General features: G+C 41.0%; 1 protein-coding gene across 1 annotated transcript; it reads right to left on the bottom strand.

Annotated features, from left to right (window-relative positions):
* Window positions 1-1,216: 1,216 nt before the first annotated feature.
* LOC136292475 (serine/arginine-rich splicing factor 5-like) lies at window positions 1,217-16,806 on the bottom strand. Its single transcript, XM_066188239.1, has 8 exons — window positions 16,719-16,806; window positions 14,428-14,566; window positions 10,910-10,980; window positions 10,058-10,144; window positions 8,542-8,614; window positions 4,690-4,763; window positions 3,706-3,816; window positions 1,217-2,691 (listed from the first exon to the last, which is right to left on the bottom strand). Exons 2-8 carry the CDS (start codon window positions 14,551-14,553, stop codon window positions 2,400-2,402), a joined length of 834 nt encoding a protein of 277 aa, XP_066044336.1. The 5' UTR covers window positions 14,554-14,566; window positions 16,719-16,806; the 3' UTR covers window positions 1,217-2,399.
* Between the last annotated feature and the right edge of the window lie 482 nt (window positions 16,807-17,288).

Here is a 17,288-nt window from a genome sequence, read left to right as displayed (position 1 = left end):
GGTGCGGCAGGAGGAGCTGGCAGAGCAGAGAAATTCCATCCACAGCACTCACCACTCTCGACCCTTTGCTGGAGCAGGGGCAGAGCGCTGCGGGTACCGATCCTGGGACACTTCTTCCTACTCGGAATCACGTTGCTCCTTCACCCGCGGTTTTGAAAGAGAAATGTTTTGTCCCCAAACACAACCCACACCCTTCTCAGCCCGTTCACAGCTCCACGAGCAGTGGCACAAGGACAGCCAGTAGACTGCACCAGCCGGAGCCAAACCTGCTCAGCGAGGAATCCTGGCCTTCCTGGCAGGAATATTCCTCCTCCTCACCCCATTGTTTGGCAACCACAGGTGAGCACGCACAACACTCGTTTTCCTTTTCTCATCAATAAAGCAGAGATGTGATGTGGCCAAGTATATTAAAGTTTATCTTCACAAACCACTGGGGTATCCTTAGATGAAAAGCCGTGTGTTGAACTGACAAAAACGTAAATAATAAAGAAGTGCCATAAACATCACAGAAAATACACTCTTGTTTTTGGGGGGTGATTCAGCCAGTTGCTGAAATGCAGCTAATGGCAGTGCTCAACTTGCAAGGGTGTCCGATGCTACAAGCAGTTGCATGGTATAGGATAAGTCTTCCTTCCCCTAGGAGGAAAATGTCCAGTGGTAAGAGAAGTGCTGGCATATTCAGACCATCTGCCAAACATGCAAAGAATGAAATAGTTTGAGTGGGAAGGGACCCCAAAAATCATCTAGTTCCAAACCCCTGCCATGGGCAGGGTCACCAGTAATTTGGCTTTATAAAGGGTGTCAGCCTTGAAGCCTTATATGTACACAAGTTGTGATGGGCAATGTAAGAATCTCTAGTACAGTGTTTTAAAAGTGAAAAATGGATTTACCTATAGGAAGATTCCAACACCTGCGGCCATTTGATTGTTGGTTCCCCCGTTCAACTGTGAGAGCTGAAGGTATCACACAAACCTGTGTGCAAGGACTGCAGAAAGAACCCTTTTTCCATTTATTCAAACAGCCACTGCTGGCCATGACAGTAAAATCCTATCCTGTCCTCCAGTTAGTCAGCATCTGGTCACTTACATACAGTAACTGGTTTCTAGTCTACATTTTCTTACTTCCATGCAGGTATACCTACAAATAAATTTCTCTGTGATCATGTCGGATTGTGTGAAGTGAGCAACAGCAAATACAATTAAACAGAACTGCAAAATAAGCCAGAAAAAGGTTTGATTTTATTAGGAATGGTACATTTAAATACATGTAAGACTTTGGGATTAATTTACATATTTTTTCCAAAAATGCTTCCCTTCTTTGACAATACAGAAGTTTAAAAAAAAAAATCTAATTCCAAATTGTAAGAACAACAGTACTTGCAGTGGAAATTTCTATTAATCAAAACAACTGTGCATTCCGGAGATTTTGACTACACTTTTCCTGGGATTTTTTTTTTTTTTGCTGCTCTCATTACTAAAATAACCTTCCTTTCCATCAAGACTATTGCTAGTCATACACATGTTATTCAGTATCACACTTTTGGGTATGAAAGCTATGTCACTTTTATAAACATCAAAAAACATGGACATGCATATTGACATTTCTGTGCAGTTTTATGAAGTCACCTGTCAAATAAGGCCTATACATACAATACCACATACTAGTGAATTACTGTAAAATTATTATAATGGATTCCCAATAATCCTGACATCTGGATGGTATGTCTCATTTTAACAGAAAATTCCAGCTTTCATTACTGCTTAACATTGTATTAATTCACTATCCAAGTGAGCAATATTCAACTAACCAATGTGTATTCCTGAAAGACTTTTGCAAATTAAGCATATTGTCAAGGTCATGTAAAGCTGGAACTTAAAACAGCCTGTTAAGCCAAGCAACGGGGAAAAAGGGGAACTCTAAACTAATTTCATCTGGTCCATTCATTCTCGCACAGAAAAGTAGCCACAGAACCTTAAAGGAATTAAATCTATACTTCCTGTTCTCGGACTTAATACCAAGGACAAAAGCTAACATAGTATTTTGGAAGTCAAAGGCCTTGGAGGTGGAGGGGAAAGTAGGGGCAAGAGAGGGAGAAAGCAGCGTATTGTCTCATCCCATTACCTCAGCATTATGTGTACATAATATATCTATGATAGAAATGTTTACTAATAGCAGGGAAAAAATAAAAAAGACTTCCCACTCCAGACTTCACTGAAAGAAGAAAGCTGACAGCCAGCCCCTCCTCACAGAGATGGCCTATTTGATGACAGGCACTTTGGCAATGTAAGAGGAGGTCACCCTTTCATCATGTTAACTCTTCCCCTCCCAGTTCTCATATATAACTTGTCTCAAGTCTTCAAGAAACTTGAATCAAATTAATTAACATCTCTCGGAGCAGGTTAACTACGGCTATGAGCAGAGCTCGACCTAGAACGAGATTTTCTTTTAGAAGAAGAGGGAGAGGGGGAAGAAGCTATCAAGCTGGAACGGTGGCTTTTGTGGGAGTAACTCTTTTTAGGAGTACGACTGCGAGAACGAGAGCGGGACCGAGAGCGAGATCGGGATCGAGAGCGAGACCTGGACCTGGACCGGGACCTTGACCGGGACCGGGACCGGCTGTCCGATCTGGAAGATCCTGTAGACCTGGACCTGCTGCGAGATCTTGAGTAACTCCTTGATCGAGATCTGCTCCTAGAGAAACAAAATTAAAAGCTGTAGTCTCACTTCTTACTGAATTTAAAACAATCACGTAAAATTCTCAACTACTCTCTATGCATAGCACATCCATGTGAACATGTGAAAATGCTATTCACAGCATTCAGTCGTTTCACAGTGCTGCTAAATTTCTGCTATACTCCATCATGACAGTATCTTCTTAGGTCAGCGCTATCAGGAATTGCTGGCCTTGACATTCTCTGCTAGTGTGGCTAAATATGAACTGCCTAATAAAAGACACCTCTCCCCAGCTCCCGCCAGGAGGAGAGAAACCGATTTTTAGGCACGGGAGTCTCTATCAAAGAAGAACTCTTTGTCTGCATACTCCCTGCCTTGAAATATCATTTAATTTATCAAGACACAGAAATAAAACTTTATACCTGCGGTTTTTATTCTCTCTAGAAATGCCATGTAAATTAGTAAGAGTTTCTTTCAAAAGGCTAAGAAAGTCCCTAAAGGTGTGGATCACCAGCACACTTTAGGCCTTAAGAGTTTTAACACCTTCACTAGTAATGAATCCCTCTTTTCACAGAAAGAAATGGATTTATTTTTAAGAGAGACAATGAAAGAGGTGCAGCCAACGTCAGGTTTTTTTAATGCCTGAATAGCAGAACTGCTTAGGAATAATGCAAGCAAGCTAACTGGTTTTCTTTAATTCTCATTAACAAATTGGCTTTCACAACTATTTGAGAAACATTTCACAGGACTGTGAAACAGCTGTCCTTTAAATTAAACATTTTTAATACCAAAATTTGTTCTTTCTTTATAACACCACACTTTGTCTTCTAAAAAAATCTTTACTCTCATCCAAAAGTGTTCTATTTACCCTGTTTCAGCAAGTTAGTTCTTATCTTAATCTGTTTACATTGCTAAAAAGTGGTTCTGTGCAATGATATTTAGCTTGGGGCCAAAACCTAGATAATCAAACTTTGGCATCAGTACTACCCAAATCCATGCCCTCAGCAGAATTTTATCAGTCAGGTGACATACCTATGCCTTCTGTGATCTTCAGTCAGTTTAATTCTGCGTCCATTCAGCTCAGTGCCATCCAGTTTTTCCAGTGCACTCTTCATGTCACTGTAAGATGCAAACTCCACAACCCTGTACACCATAATGAAATAAAGGAAAAGTTTCAAAGAAACAAAAAAAAGTAAGGAAAGTAAGTCAGACCCTTTTTAATCCATTAATTCATAGCTTTCTGTTTTATCTTCTGAAAGCTGGTTTTTAACATGGTTAATAGGAAAATATGACACCAACAGTCCTGGCCATTGGTATCTCTCACACCTTAAACAATACCAGAACTGCCATCTGCAAGGAGATGGAGAAAATGCGGGAAGCTACACAAACCTGCATCAGCTGAGGAAATATCTTTCAGTCCTCCACTAAGCTACATTCCAAAGCTGTCCATGAAACAAAGTAAGTTTGCAGACTCTTCTGCCATATTTAAGAATTTTAACAGTGAACAGAAAAATCCAGTATTTGTGGGGGTTTTTTTTAATTTGAACCAAAAAAAAAAAAAAAACCAAAACAAAACCAAAAACTTCATAGTCTGCAGAACTGAGAAGGGACAGTGGGCAGGTAGGTGTTCCCCATGGAAGTTGGTTATGTTCACTTCCTGTGACTTTGACTGCTGAACCAGTGTAAAGCAGCCACAGAGAGGAGGTGTTTGAGCCTCAGGACTCTGATCATAAATGATTTTATAAAAATAAGACAGCGGGACTTAACATCTGAAAGGAATTCTCCCTTTTTTTTGCTTTCACATATTGTCTTCATGATAGAGAATAGAGACTGAGTTCAATACTGAACTACGTACTGACAGTTTGTGTTTCGAATTGTTTTGGTTCTTTAACTGGGGAAATTTCAGCATCTAAGCCACACCATAGATTTTTATTCCATTTCTTCTGTATTACAAGAAAAATCATGCCCTTAATAGTTTCAGCTATCATATCACACAAAGACATAAAATGAACTTACCCTTCATTCCTGTTGTTTCTGTGTGCATCCACATAGGTGACCTCCCCTGCCTTTCTCATGACATCTTTCAAGTCCTACAGCAAAAGTTAACATTTTAATTTGAACAGGACACAAATCACCCAGGTAGCAGAATACTCCCCTAAAACTTTCTCTGCTAACACTGCTTTTTAATTTCTATATATAAAAATACACATATCATTTAGAAAAAACTTTCTGAAACAGCTTACGTAATAGCAGCTGCATGTAGAAAGGATTCATCATTTTACAGCTACAGTGAATAGAACACCGCTTTCAAGATAATCCTACATCCCAAAACCAGCTGTTATGAAAGCATAATGCAATACTTAAAATACCAACATGTCCCCTGAAATCAGAACTTAAAGGAGGTGAGTAGTAGTATTAAATGCAGATTTTCAAAACTAATGCCCCAGTTAAATGACATTCCAACAAATGTAGACAAATTCAGCCTTTATGCTCACCTCCCCCAGCTTCAAAGCAAAATTAAAAACAAAAAGGTGTAATTACAATGTAATTAAAAATTTTGCAAAGGAAAATTTTTTTAAGTTTCATTTGAGTATCTGTCACGCTACAGTGTCACATCAATAGACATCCTTGTCTTAAACTTAACAGAGGCTAAACGTGGCCAAGTAAAATTACTTGCTCAGCAACAGGAGAAAGCACAAACAAATAATGGAAGAGATGACTAAAAAGCTAAACATTTGTCTAAGTTAAGGCAGCACTTTTACCCAACAGTATCTGGTATTTTATAATCCCAGACTACTTACCGCAGCACACCACAAGTGGCAGGTGATATAAGAAGGTACCTTAAGCAAAGAGTTGCTTGTCCAATACCTAGCTGGCCAAGAGGAACTCTCTTACATGAGAAAGGCAGTGATGGCTCATAGCAATATGCTTCACGGAGGTACCAGAGGCCCTGAAAGCACTGGACATAGTCTCCAGTCTCCAGAGGTGGCTAAAGAACCCGAGGATGATCTGTGCTAGCCAATCGAGATCAAACCCAGGCAAACCAAGATCTAGACTGCCAAAAAACAGGAGTGTCATAGGAACCAAAAGGAAAATTCAGAACAGGCCAAACCCTAGAATTTCAGCCACTAGAAAACCCCCATATCTTTGGTTCTTTTTCCTCCACACAAGAAAAATGAAGGTTAACCAAATCAAGGTTGTTAGAAGAGGTTCAAAATGTACTTGGTTAGAAATACACTTAAGGAACAGAAGACTACAAGACAAAAAGCCAAGAAAAAACTTTAGAACATTTGCCACAGAATATAAAAAAGTTTAGTTCTATCTAGTATTTTATTTCAATAGTTTCATGTTAAAAACTGGCATATGCAAAGTAGTAGATATTCTCCTTCTTTCACAGGTCCTAATACAAAGAAATGCTAATAGCAAAGGAAAATTGGTCCCTATTAGTAGCATTAAAAACAATACTTCAAATTACCTCAATTTAGAGATGATGGACAAAATTTTGGCTCTGCTCAAGTCAACGAGAATTTAACCAGATCAGGACTGGTACGTCAAAAGGAAGTTACAAAATTTTAATCTACATAATTATTTCCCAAATCAGTAACTTTAGGCTCCCACAATCTTGCCACACTATATGATGAATCCTAAGAAACATTAACATGAGATATCATTTGTAATCGCAATGTCAACATGATTAAGACACCAACATTATTGCTTAAAAGAAAGGAAGTGTGCATGTGCTATAAAAGCTCAACATTCTGTTATTAGGGGAATATTTTTAAGTTACCTGGTATCACCTAACCAGTGGGACAATCGAATTTTATCTTAATTTTACTGTTTTGGGTCACCTTAAATAGCACAAGAAAACCCTGCTGTCCTTAGCAGCAAAGAGAAATAAGGTGTAGGACAACCATAAATAGGAAAAACATATTAAACAACACATCTTGATGTAACACAGACCTACTTTTCTCAACTGCTTGCATGTTTGATACTGAAAAACTGGTGAGGGTGGTTGGAAAGCTCTGAGCATGAAAAAATACATGTTTGCTTAAAAAAAAGGAGAGTTCTAACAGTTTGTCTACTACTTAGAGATGGGATTATCTATTAACAATATAGTCAACAATCTGAGGAAGCTGATCTGAATACACATTTTTCTGGCTTTTTCTATGTTTAAATATCCCAACACAGTAACTTTTAAGGGAGATAGATGTTCTCAAAGTATAGGGATCTTGACACACCAAAGATTAAATTCTGTCTGTAAGTTTAAAAGCAAGGTTCCATAATGAGTGTGCTTCCTAGCAGGGATTAGAAGGGAAGAACAATGGCACTACTGTTAATGGATTAGCTATTTTAATGTGTTGTAAGTAGCATAGTTAGAGGTTAAAACACTGTATCAGTACCAAAGCAGTACAACTTCAAAAGTAAATGCAGCTTGCATATGGTTGTTACCTTCAAATGATGTCTATCTAGGCAGGTATCGAAAAGTCTCTTATGCTAATTTATCATATATTTAAGAGACATCAAAACATCTAATTAGAATACTAAAAGATTCACCTGTATGAAATCTGAATTGGGTGGGCTTCAGATTAAAATGTAAGTACACATAAAGCCATTATAAATATTCACAAGTAAAAGAAGGCTACAAAATGTTAATTTTTTTCCAAGTTATGCATGTAACACTCAACAGCATTATAGGATTTATTTTCCCTAACACTCCATTATAGTTTACTTCTCTGGTCCCTACTGTCATTTCCAAGTGACAATCTCTCCATATATGTAGCTGTGTAGCATACCCAGAAGATATTTAGATTAAATCCAGTTCATCAGCACATCAACTCAGCTGGGTTTTTTTGGTTATTCAGTAATTAACACAACTGTACTGTTACGGACCCTTTGAACCTGTCATGCAGAAGATAAACAAACTGAGGTCAACCGTTTATCTGCACGGATTGCACCCAACTCTTATGAAACACTTCAGCAAAGCTCCAGGCAAGCCAAGAAGCCTCCTCGTGGGGAAGTAGCTCCAAGACTGAGGGTTTGAACATTCAACACCTTCTACTGCATCTTTCAGGACACTGATTAAAGTCTCTTGATTTAAAGAATATAAAGGTTAATGAACAAGACTAAACTCCACTATTCACTCACCTTTTGTAAATAGCATCTGTTGCTATGTCCTTAAAAAGTAAACTTTCTGTACACTGCATACTACAGAGAACACAACTAAAAGAATTGAATACATGGCTAATTCTGTTAAAAGCCAGCTCAATATTACCAAAACATTAGTGAGAGGTGAAAAAAACAACAACAAAAAAAAAGGTGGCAAGAAAGCTTCAAATGACAAGTACTCAAAGTCTGGGATTAAAAAAAAAAAATCTACAATAAGCATACTCAACACAGTAGCTCTCTTAAAATTCCCTATATTCTTAATGATGCATTACCAGAATTCTCTATCATTAATTGGGTCACAAAAATATTGTGCAAAACATAAGACTATAAATTTCCATCAAAACAAAGGCATGCACTTCCAGGTGTAAAAATACAAAAGGATGACACAGTTTGAATGAATGCAATGTTTCAATATTTCAGAAACAATCTAGAGCCTTCCAAAGTTTTTATCAGTTGGTAAACAGAAGTGAGAATCAGTTCCCAACTACAAAATCTAGTTACAGAACTATTTGCATAGCTTTGAAACAAAAGATTTCTGTAAGTGCTTGAATACTATTTTTTAGCAATCCCTGAAGCTTTTTTCTTATTTTTTGTTCTCATTAAATATTTATGATGGCTTTATTAAGAAACTAGGCTGAAAGCGATCTACTTATGGAGTAGTAAAATAAGGTGTAAAGAGGAGAAGATAAGATACTAACTCACCTGCCAGCTGATACGGGAGGAAAGGTTTTCTACAATGATCCTGTGCTCAGTACGAACAGGAGGCCCATACCGGCTGGAAGAATTCAAAGGAAAAAATAATAATAAAAAAAATTCTCCAGCCTAAGGAATTTAAACCAGAAGAAATCTGACATTTTCTACAGTTTGCTGAAAGATTTAAGTGATTTCCTTATTGCTGGACTGCAGACTTGATTCTTCTTAGTCAGGAGTTTATTTACAACTCCACTAGAAGAGTGTCCCAGGTTTTCTCAGAACACCCAGATCTTCAAAGTATTTAAACAAGAGGACCCAGAGTCACAGAACAGGCAGGATGAGTCTCAATTTTCCATTGTTGCAAACCAAGTCTCTTCCTCTCTAGCACTGGCAGTCTGACATCATGAACATGACTACAAGGTTGCCCACGACCTTCAATCAAGCAAACCTGCTACTTTGAAAGTCCACTTTCAGCCTGGACCCCAGACCAATTGTACCACACCAAGGTTACTGCCACTGAAGTTAAAAAAATCTAATCAGCATGCTTGCATATGCAAATTAGATGTTCCAGACATTGGTTGGTAACTGGCAGCAATTCTGACTTTGCAACAAATGTGAAAGTTTATGTCCCTTGTATTTTCATCCTTCTTCCAAACCCTACTCTGCACAGGCCACAGATATGAATGTTTCTACAGAGTAAATTCTTCCACACCTATTTCCTTCACACAGGTAGGTATAAAGTACAAAGACATAATGTGTAGTTGTCTGGCAGAATATATGCAAATGTGCAGAACTTTCACTGCAAGTTGGCACAAGGTTCAGCACTGGCTCTAATCACTGAAAAGGGAACAACTCCACAAATACTGTGTGTCCTCTAGAGGTATTCTAGAGATGAGCTGTGTCCTGGTTTTCACATTCCATCAATGGAGAGAGACTCTCCTGCTTGGTCAGCAAACTTAGCCAACTAGTATTTACTAACATGTGCAGAAGTGTTTATCTTGTGCCCTAGCACTGCTCCTTTTCTAGGCTGTGCTGAAATAAGCATTTTGATAACCATACAACTGGAAACGTGAAAACTTGGTTAGACAGTAAATACCTTGAATTATTGCTCTACAATAATTTTACCTATCATATAAGCTCAGTTTGATGACAAAAGCTGCAATAGAGAAGCTCTGCATTTTTCCTGACTTAGTGTTAAAATCAGCCAATCCAACTGCATCAGTACTCCTTAACATCATTTACATGACAGTAGGAAGCAAGACCAGCATAGTGCCTGCAGTATGGCAAAGGCACATTTCATAATAGGTTTGTAAACCTCTCCAAGACAGTTAAACTGATTTAAAATACCCCACTCTCCTCAGCTTGAGAAGGCAAATAACAGTAATGAATCTGCAAGGTTTGAGAACATAAAACTCCTTTTGTGAAGCTGTACGTAGAAACAGAGCTGGATCCCTAAATCACAAAAGAAAACTCCAGTTTCTTCCTTACTGGAAGAGGAAAAGGACAGAGAGCCCAGACTACCTACCTAGATCCACTCTGCGACTGGTAATAACTGAACCGTTGTGAGAATCTTCCCCTTCCTCTTCGGGCTCGAGCATGTTCAATTGTGACCCTTATACAGGAACAAAACAAAACAAGCACATAAAAAATTAAAACAACAAACTTTAAGTGTTTGACATTGACTTAAATCTTGCACGACTGGAAGCAAATGTGCACAAACAAGAATTACTTTGCCCTTGGAAGCAATGATTTATAACACAACCACTGGCATTTCTTAAAGAGCCAGACCAGTGTTTTTTCTCATTTGCCTCCCTCAGATTTTCATGAAAATTGTCACAAGTCTGTAATTCAGACTGAAACATTTGAATTTGCTTAACCAGAGCTCAGGAGTAATCACACAGAGAAAAGAGTACTAAACTAACTAACAACAACCTAATGACCTAAAATACAGCTTCCATAATTACACTAAAAATTACTGCAACATACAATGACTATAGTCCACATTGCTGCAAACTGGAGGGCAACAATCCAAATGATAACAGGCTATCACCAGCTTATTTTCTGGTCAATAGACACATAAATGCTACATAAGTTCAATTCACTCTTACTAATACTCCCAATGACAAGATCCTGCGTTACCTTCGAAAGAGAACTAACTGCAAGTAGAGAAAACACTCAGCCCTGCTCCAAACCACTCCTCCTCCAGTCCCAAAATAACCTTTGTCTTAAAGACTAGATCCCAACAAATGCTTTCAAAGTTAGAGGTGTATCCCACCACGCAACCACAGCAAATTGTGTCAGAGAACAAAATAATGCACTGCATTTTGATGCAAAGCACTTTTTTTACTCTTAAGGGAAATTATGGTATCACACTTACCTTTCATCACACAGCTCTTTACCATTTAGTTCATAAATTGCATCATCAGCATCCCTGTGGTCTTCAAATTCCTAAAAAAAATAGGAATAAAAAAGTATTTTCCTTCACAGTATATGCAAATACTAATAAAATATTTTCTTTATAAATTTTACATTTCTACAGCAAATATCTCCAAGAACTCTGAATAAGGAAGCTAATTCCTAGTACATTTATGACTGAAAAGTCAAGACATTTCTATTCACGATAACTTCTTCTCCCTCCATCCCACAAACTCCTTTGGCCTCCGCAATTGTTTCAGTATAACTATTTGCAGGACCTATATTAAATAAATTAAATTATTTGGTTTGCTACAGAAATATCTAAAATACTTTTGGGGAAAGGGGGCGGGTGGAAATTATTTCAAGGCATACAATTTAAAACACAGCTCCACATACAGGAAAATGGAATATAACAGCATGAGCTGATCAAATGCAGGAGAGTCGTGCACTTCCTAAATTCTCTTAAGATTAATTCTTACTGAACCAGCAAAGAAAGAGTAAACCAGAAAAAAAGGCCCCAACTTTTTTCCTGAGTGAATTCAGTTCACTACCTGGGCAAGAAGGTGCCCATGTAAGAAGAGAATGAAACATAAGCCCTTCTTCAGCACTGGCCACCTGTGGGTCCAGATCAGCTACAACAAGCATAATTCCATTTACTGTTGCAATGGAATCTGTCACTTTGCTTCTGGCAGAAATGCCGCTTTAGTCAGCCCAAGGAGCCTCTGCCCACTATCCAGCCCACTGGTTCTTGGCAAAGCTGCTTGTACAGCTCTGCAGGAAACTAGGTCAAGAAACCTACCCAGATGAAAAACAGCACACTTTGTGCAGGAGGTGGGGTGAAAAAGTGCTATTTTTCAACCAGATCAGCTTCCCAGGTAGGTTCATTATATGTGGCTGGAACTGCAGCAACACCATGAAGAGGCAAGGGGATAAAGAAAAGAAATAAAGCAGAGAGAACAAGCAGTTGGGTAGGGACTGCTGGCAGCAACAGTGCAGATGGAGAGAAAAAACTGTGGAACTGCAGCTTACAAGGAATTAACAACAGAGAAGAAGCTTCTCAAGTTGAAGAAAGTGTTAGCATAATTATAAACTGCTTTTCAGAAGCAATACTGGCTTAAGCAATCTTCCCCCTTCTGCACTGAAATTTGTTTCACTGCCAAGTGAAACATCACACATCCTTGCATGATGATGCAAAGATTATCTTAAGACACTTAATTTAGGTCCAGCATTTAAAAGTATCAATAGTTGGCAATTCCAAGTCCCATTAGGTCAGTTACTTTCTAACAAACTGAACATCTTCAAGTCTATCAAGCTTTATGGTCTGAAGTTTGAGAATACTACGCCCTGAAATGTACAAAATTTAAGTAAATATAATTAGTTTCAAAGATTAAGCAATGATTTTAATCAAGCACAACACACCATGCTTTTAACACTATAACAATGTTCACTTGGCTTTGTAATATGGTTCACAAATCTAGGTCTTAAATAACAGAAAACAAACATGAATTGACAGCACATGGCCAGTGAAGTACCATGAAGGATAACGCCATTCCATGTGTTTATAAATGACAAGGATGACAGGATCAAGTACAGCCTCAGCAATTTTGTGTCTGACTCCAAAGTGGGAGGAGAAATAGATTATACAAGAATGAAAAACCATCCCACATAAAGACCTTGACAGGCTGAAAGATTAGGCAAACAAGAATCACAAGTCTTAACGAAAGATAAAACATTAAGTGCTGCCTGTGGCGTTAAGACAATCCTAAGCAGCAGAATGTGCTGGGGGCTCAGTGGCTGGAGTGCAGCTCTGCTGAAAAGGACATGGAAATCCTTGTGGAGAGTCAGCTAAGCATGAGTCAGCAGCGTGGCCTTGCTGCAATGAGAGCAAAGCACATCCTGGGCTGCATCGGTAGGAGCACAATCAGCAGACCAAGGGCTGCTATTATTCCACCCCACTTGGCATTCGTCAGGCCACACCTGGAACACTGTCCAGTTTTGGTCCCTCCAGCTCATAAAAGACATTGAAAAACTGGACTGAGACTAGCAGAGGACCACCAAAACACATCAGAAGATTGGATAACAAAGAAACGTTGAGAGAGCTGTGCCTGTTCAGCAGGAAGAAAAATCAACCCCAAGAGAATCCAGATCTTCCAAAACCTAGAATACAGTTACACAAACAATGGAAGTGATTTCTGAGATGGGTACACAGTGATGGGATGACAAGTATGGGAGGGAAAGTCGTTTAGCTGCAAAGAAAAAAAACTATCCTGAAAACAATTAATTTTTTTAGATAAATTTATGAGACAATTATTCAAGCTTGTTAGTGATCTTTGAAAAGAAAATGGTTCCACCTAGGAACTAGAGAGGAGGAAGGATTGACTGACTCGCTTACAAGAGCTGAACAAAAGTTGTTCCTGAATGAGTCAACAGCCCTGCCCAGGAAGAGAAGAGGAACACTCAAGGAAAGGGGACTGAGAAATAGCAGCAATTGGAAAAAGAACTAAATAAACTCAGGCTCGTGTCTACATCAGCCATTTAGCCCCAGACTTTGAAGAGACAGGTATTTACCAACTGCGGGTCAACAAGAAGCAGCTCGTAATGCTGAGAACCAGGAACCACCACGTATAGGAGTTAAGGAGCAATATTCACATGAAAAAGGAGGCAAAACCTGTCCTTTTGTTCTTCGCCAATAACTTCACTCAAGGGATCGATCTTGGCAGAAAGGGTGGCGTGTAAGCCTGCCATAGTGTGAGGGCAGTATCAGCCTTTCTAGTCTGAACTAAGTGCTGCACAACAGCTGATTCTCAATTCCCATGAGATAACAGTTAAAACAGGCTGATCCTGAGTTAATCTGTCAACCTATAAAGCTGCAAAATTTGGACATTTAGGAGCAGATACATAGGTAACTGAGATACAATGAACAGTCTATTTCATTTTAATAGTCTGACAGACATATATGCCCTATAAACATGGACTGATGATGAATTTGTTGAACTTTAGCTGCACAAGACTTCAGAGCTGTGCTGCTTGAATCCAGCAGCCAGCACCTATTATACCTGTTGTCTTGGCCAACTACTCTGCTTTTATGTCAGGCCATTAAGAAATGTGACCAGACTACAAGGGGTGAGAGAGGAGCTCAAGTGGTTCAGTATAAACTTTACTTCCTAGTCAAGGCTGCAAAATTCTGTACTGCCATAACAGGATATTTATACTGTCTTCAGAAATGGGGAATAAATTTTAAATCCATGGAAGACTATGATCAAACAATGTATTTAATGTAGCTGGAATATTACCAAGATTTTGAGCAAAACCTGGCCAAAACTGTAATCCAAAATAATGAAAAGCATTCTGAAATGTCTATTAATATTTTCCACTTTCCACTGCGACTACTATTATCTTAAACATCTTCCTTTCCTTGACATCATCCTAGCAAGGTTAGAACCTGCAAGCAAGAGCAAGGAAAGCAAGGCTGCTCCTTACCACAAACCCAAATCCATTTTTGAGGTGGATTTCTCGTATGCGACCGTATCCTTTGAAGAATTTCTCTACATCCCGTTCACGAGCACGGGAGCTCAAGTGTCCGACAAAGACACGGCAGCCACTCATCTTGAGGTTGATGCTAAAAAAGAAAACAGCACCATTTATCAGATTAACAAACTTAAAATAGGGTGATTAAGATCACTTTTACATCTCAGAAATCTTGGTTAAGTAGGATTTGATTTTACTGTCCTCCAGGTATACGTGTTAAAATTGTATTCATCGCTTCTCTGGCTGGTTCTCTACAGCCAGAAAAGTGATAAAATCCTTTCTTGCTGACTTCTGGCAGAACCTACAAGGAACTTCCAGTTTTGCACTTTTTAATCGTGCAACTTAAAATCCCAAATCTGTAACTTCAAAGATTTTACTGGGTTAGCAGCTGCTGAAAAAAACCAAAAAGAACAAAATTAATATGCTAATCGTTACAATAAAAACATAGAACATTTTCAGAACTTTCGCTTTCACCTAGAAAAATCTCTTCAATAAAATTTTAATAGCACACAAAAGATAAATGGTAGTCATCAAATTATTTCCATTTCCAGTAACCATAAATATAACTTATTTTAACAGTCTATGCGGTTTTGAAGAAGAATTCTGCATTATGAGATTTCGACAATGGCAAAAATAAAAAAGGCTATTTGAGGCTTTGAAATTTTTAAAGCTATCCACTGATACAGGATGCATAATGTCAGATATTCTATGTACAACTCCATCTTTTACCTTGAGGTGTCACTTTTTCAGTTTATGTGGTTTAAAAAATTTTAAGATCTTATAACTGGAAAATATTCATTATTTGGCTCACTCAATGAGCTTGCTGTCATAGAAAAAACCAAAGAATTCGAGCCCTAAGGAATGGAAATATGACGTGATCTTGCACTACAATACTGGGCTCTAAAGCAGGCAGAGTAAACAGACAACACCTCATGCTAGCTGCGAAAATAATTCCAGTCAGTTTGGATGAAATATCTTGAATTAATGTGATTTACCTTTTCTCTTAACTTACACCTATTCGATTTCTGCTGAACGCTTTCTTTACTCACTTACCATGCCATCACAGAAGCGCCAGAGTTTGGGAAGCCTGGGTACCGCGCCTTTTATGGGGCGAGGGGTTGAACTGTGACAACACTTGCTTAGATTGGCCTCAGCCATCCCCGAAGCTCGGAGGAGCCTGCGCTGCCCTTTGTAACCATCCTCTCCTTTGTGCTCACACGTGCATTTCGGTGCCTACACGGAAATGCAGTTCGGGGGCTGGCTCAGCTCCCTCGTCGAGTGCCCGGTGCTCCAACACACGGTCTCCCTGGCGCGCCCTTACCCCGCAAACACTGGCAAAGCCAGCAGCGAGTATTAAGGGAAAGGAAGGCCCTTGTAGAGGAAGGACTGCCTTACGTAACCGTATGCTTTAAAACACGGCAAGAAAAGCCACTTTGGCAACAGCGCTCATTTTGGGAACAACAGAGATGCGAAAGATTAAAAGGACGCCTAACTGCTTTCGATATTTTCAGTTCTAGGAAAATAAAGTGGGGGGAAGACTCACAGAAGGAACTGTGGGTGATCCAGTGGGTGGGCCTGACCAGCACCGAAACTGTCAAATATACGGCGAAGGACGTACCAACAGCCCATCCGCGCCGTATTTACTCATAATCAGGGAGCACAGTGGGTGAGAGATCTGTATTGACACCTGCGAGGCGCGGAGCTTCACACGTCGCTCCTAACACAATGAAACCGACTTCGCTCCCTGACGACTCAGTAGATGCAGAAAAGCCCTCGGGAAGCACGGACGTGCAGTAAGCGGCCATCTGCTCCTCCCTCCTTTCGAGAAGCCAAGAGGATCCGGGACTGCGCCAGGCCTGCGGCCTGCCCAAGGCAGTCGAGCCCTCTTCACGGGCCCGCCGCCATCACGGCGCCGGCCCACGCAGCGGCGCCTGCCCCTTCGGCTCTTCGAAGCTTTGCGCTCGCCTCCAATCCGCGACGGCTCCTCCTGGCCATCCTGCCGGGATCAACCCTCCCCCCTCGGGGCAGCGATGGATCGCGGCCCCCCCGCCTCCTCCCCCGGCCGCGGCCCCGCCGAGCGCCCGGGCCTGCGGCGCCGCGCGGCGCCAGCGCGGCCTCCGCCCGCGGCTCCTCGGCCGCGGCCCGTTCCCGCCCCGCCGCAGCGTACAGCCGCCAGAACCCCGCCGGTGGCTCCCCGCGCCCGCCCCGACCCCCGCCCCCGCCGTGGAGGGGCGGCCACGCACCGTTGCGGAGCGGCGAGTCCTGCGGGCCGTGAGAGAACCGCTCTGCGGCCGCGGCGACAATGGCTGCCGGCTGCTCCACCGACCGATCGCCGCGCGACCGCTGCGCCTGCGCGCAGCCGCCCGCGCCGCCCCGCCCGCTGCGCGCCGCGCGGCACGACGGGAGATGTAGGCGCGGGGGGCAATGGCGGGGACAGTAGAGGCCATTCCGTTCCATCCCTCCGCCGCGGGCAGGGACACCTCCGGCTGGACCAGGACGCTCAGAGCCCCGTCCAGCCTGGCCTCGTACGCTGCCGGGGATGGGGTATCCACAGCTTCCCTGGGCAGCCTGTTCGTGCCGAACTGCCGCTGACTTTTTGACTAAGACATGGCAAAACAGATGGGTAACAATTGTGCTTAACAAGTGGAGGAGAAATGCCACGCGTCCAGAGAATTCATCTGAAGCGTTGCACTCGGCAGCTCAGGTCTGCCAAGAGAAGTGTGCTGCGGCCAGCCCCTCACCATCTTCTCTTCGGCACACAGAATTACACTGCTTTGCATAACGCTGCGATATCGTTAATCGCTGACACCAGG

Source organism: Chamaea fasciata, unplaced genomic scaffold, assembly GCF_029207755.1.
Source record: "Chamaea fasciata isolate MVZ Bird 193981 ecotype frontalis unplaced genomic scaffold, bChaFas1.0.hap1 SCAF_7, whole genome shotgun sequence".
In the NCBI taxonomy this organism is placed as follows: domain Eukaryota; kingdom Metazoa; phylum Chordata; class Aves; order Passeriformes; family Sylviidae; genus Chamaea; species Chamaea fasciata.
Note: the sequence above shows the minus strand (reverse complement) of the source record. Positions and strands in the feature narration are given on the sequence as shown.

Coding starts and splice junctions, on each gene's coding strand:
- LOC136292475 (XM_066188239.1), bottom strand. CDS start 14,553: ATGAGTGGCTGCCGTGTCTTTGTCGGACACTTGAGCTCCCGTGCTCGT. Junction 8,615..10,057: donor CAGTCGCAGAGTGGATCTAG/GTAGGTAGTCTG, acceptor GAATTCTTCCAG/CCGGTATGGGCCTCCTGTTC. Junction 3,817..4,689: donor AGAAACAACAGGAATGAAGG/GTAAGTTCATTT, acceptor TATGGTGTACAG/GGTTGTGGAGTTTGCATCTT.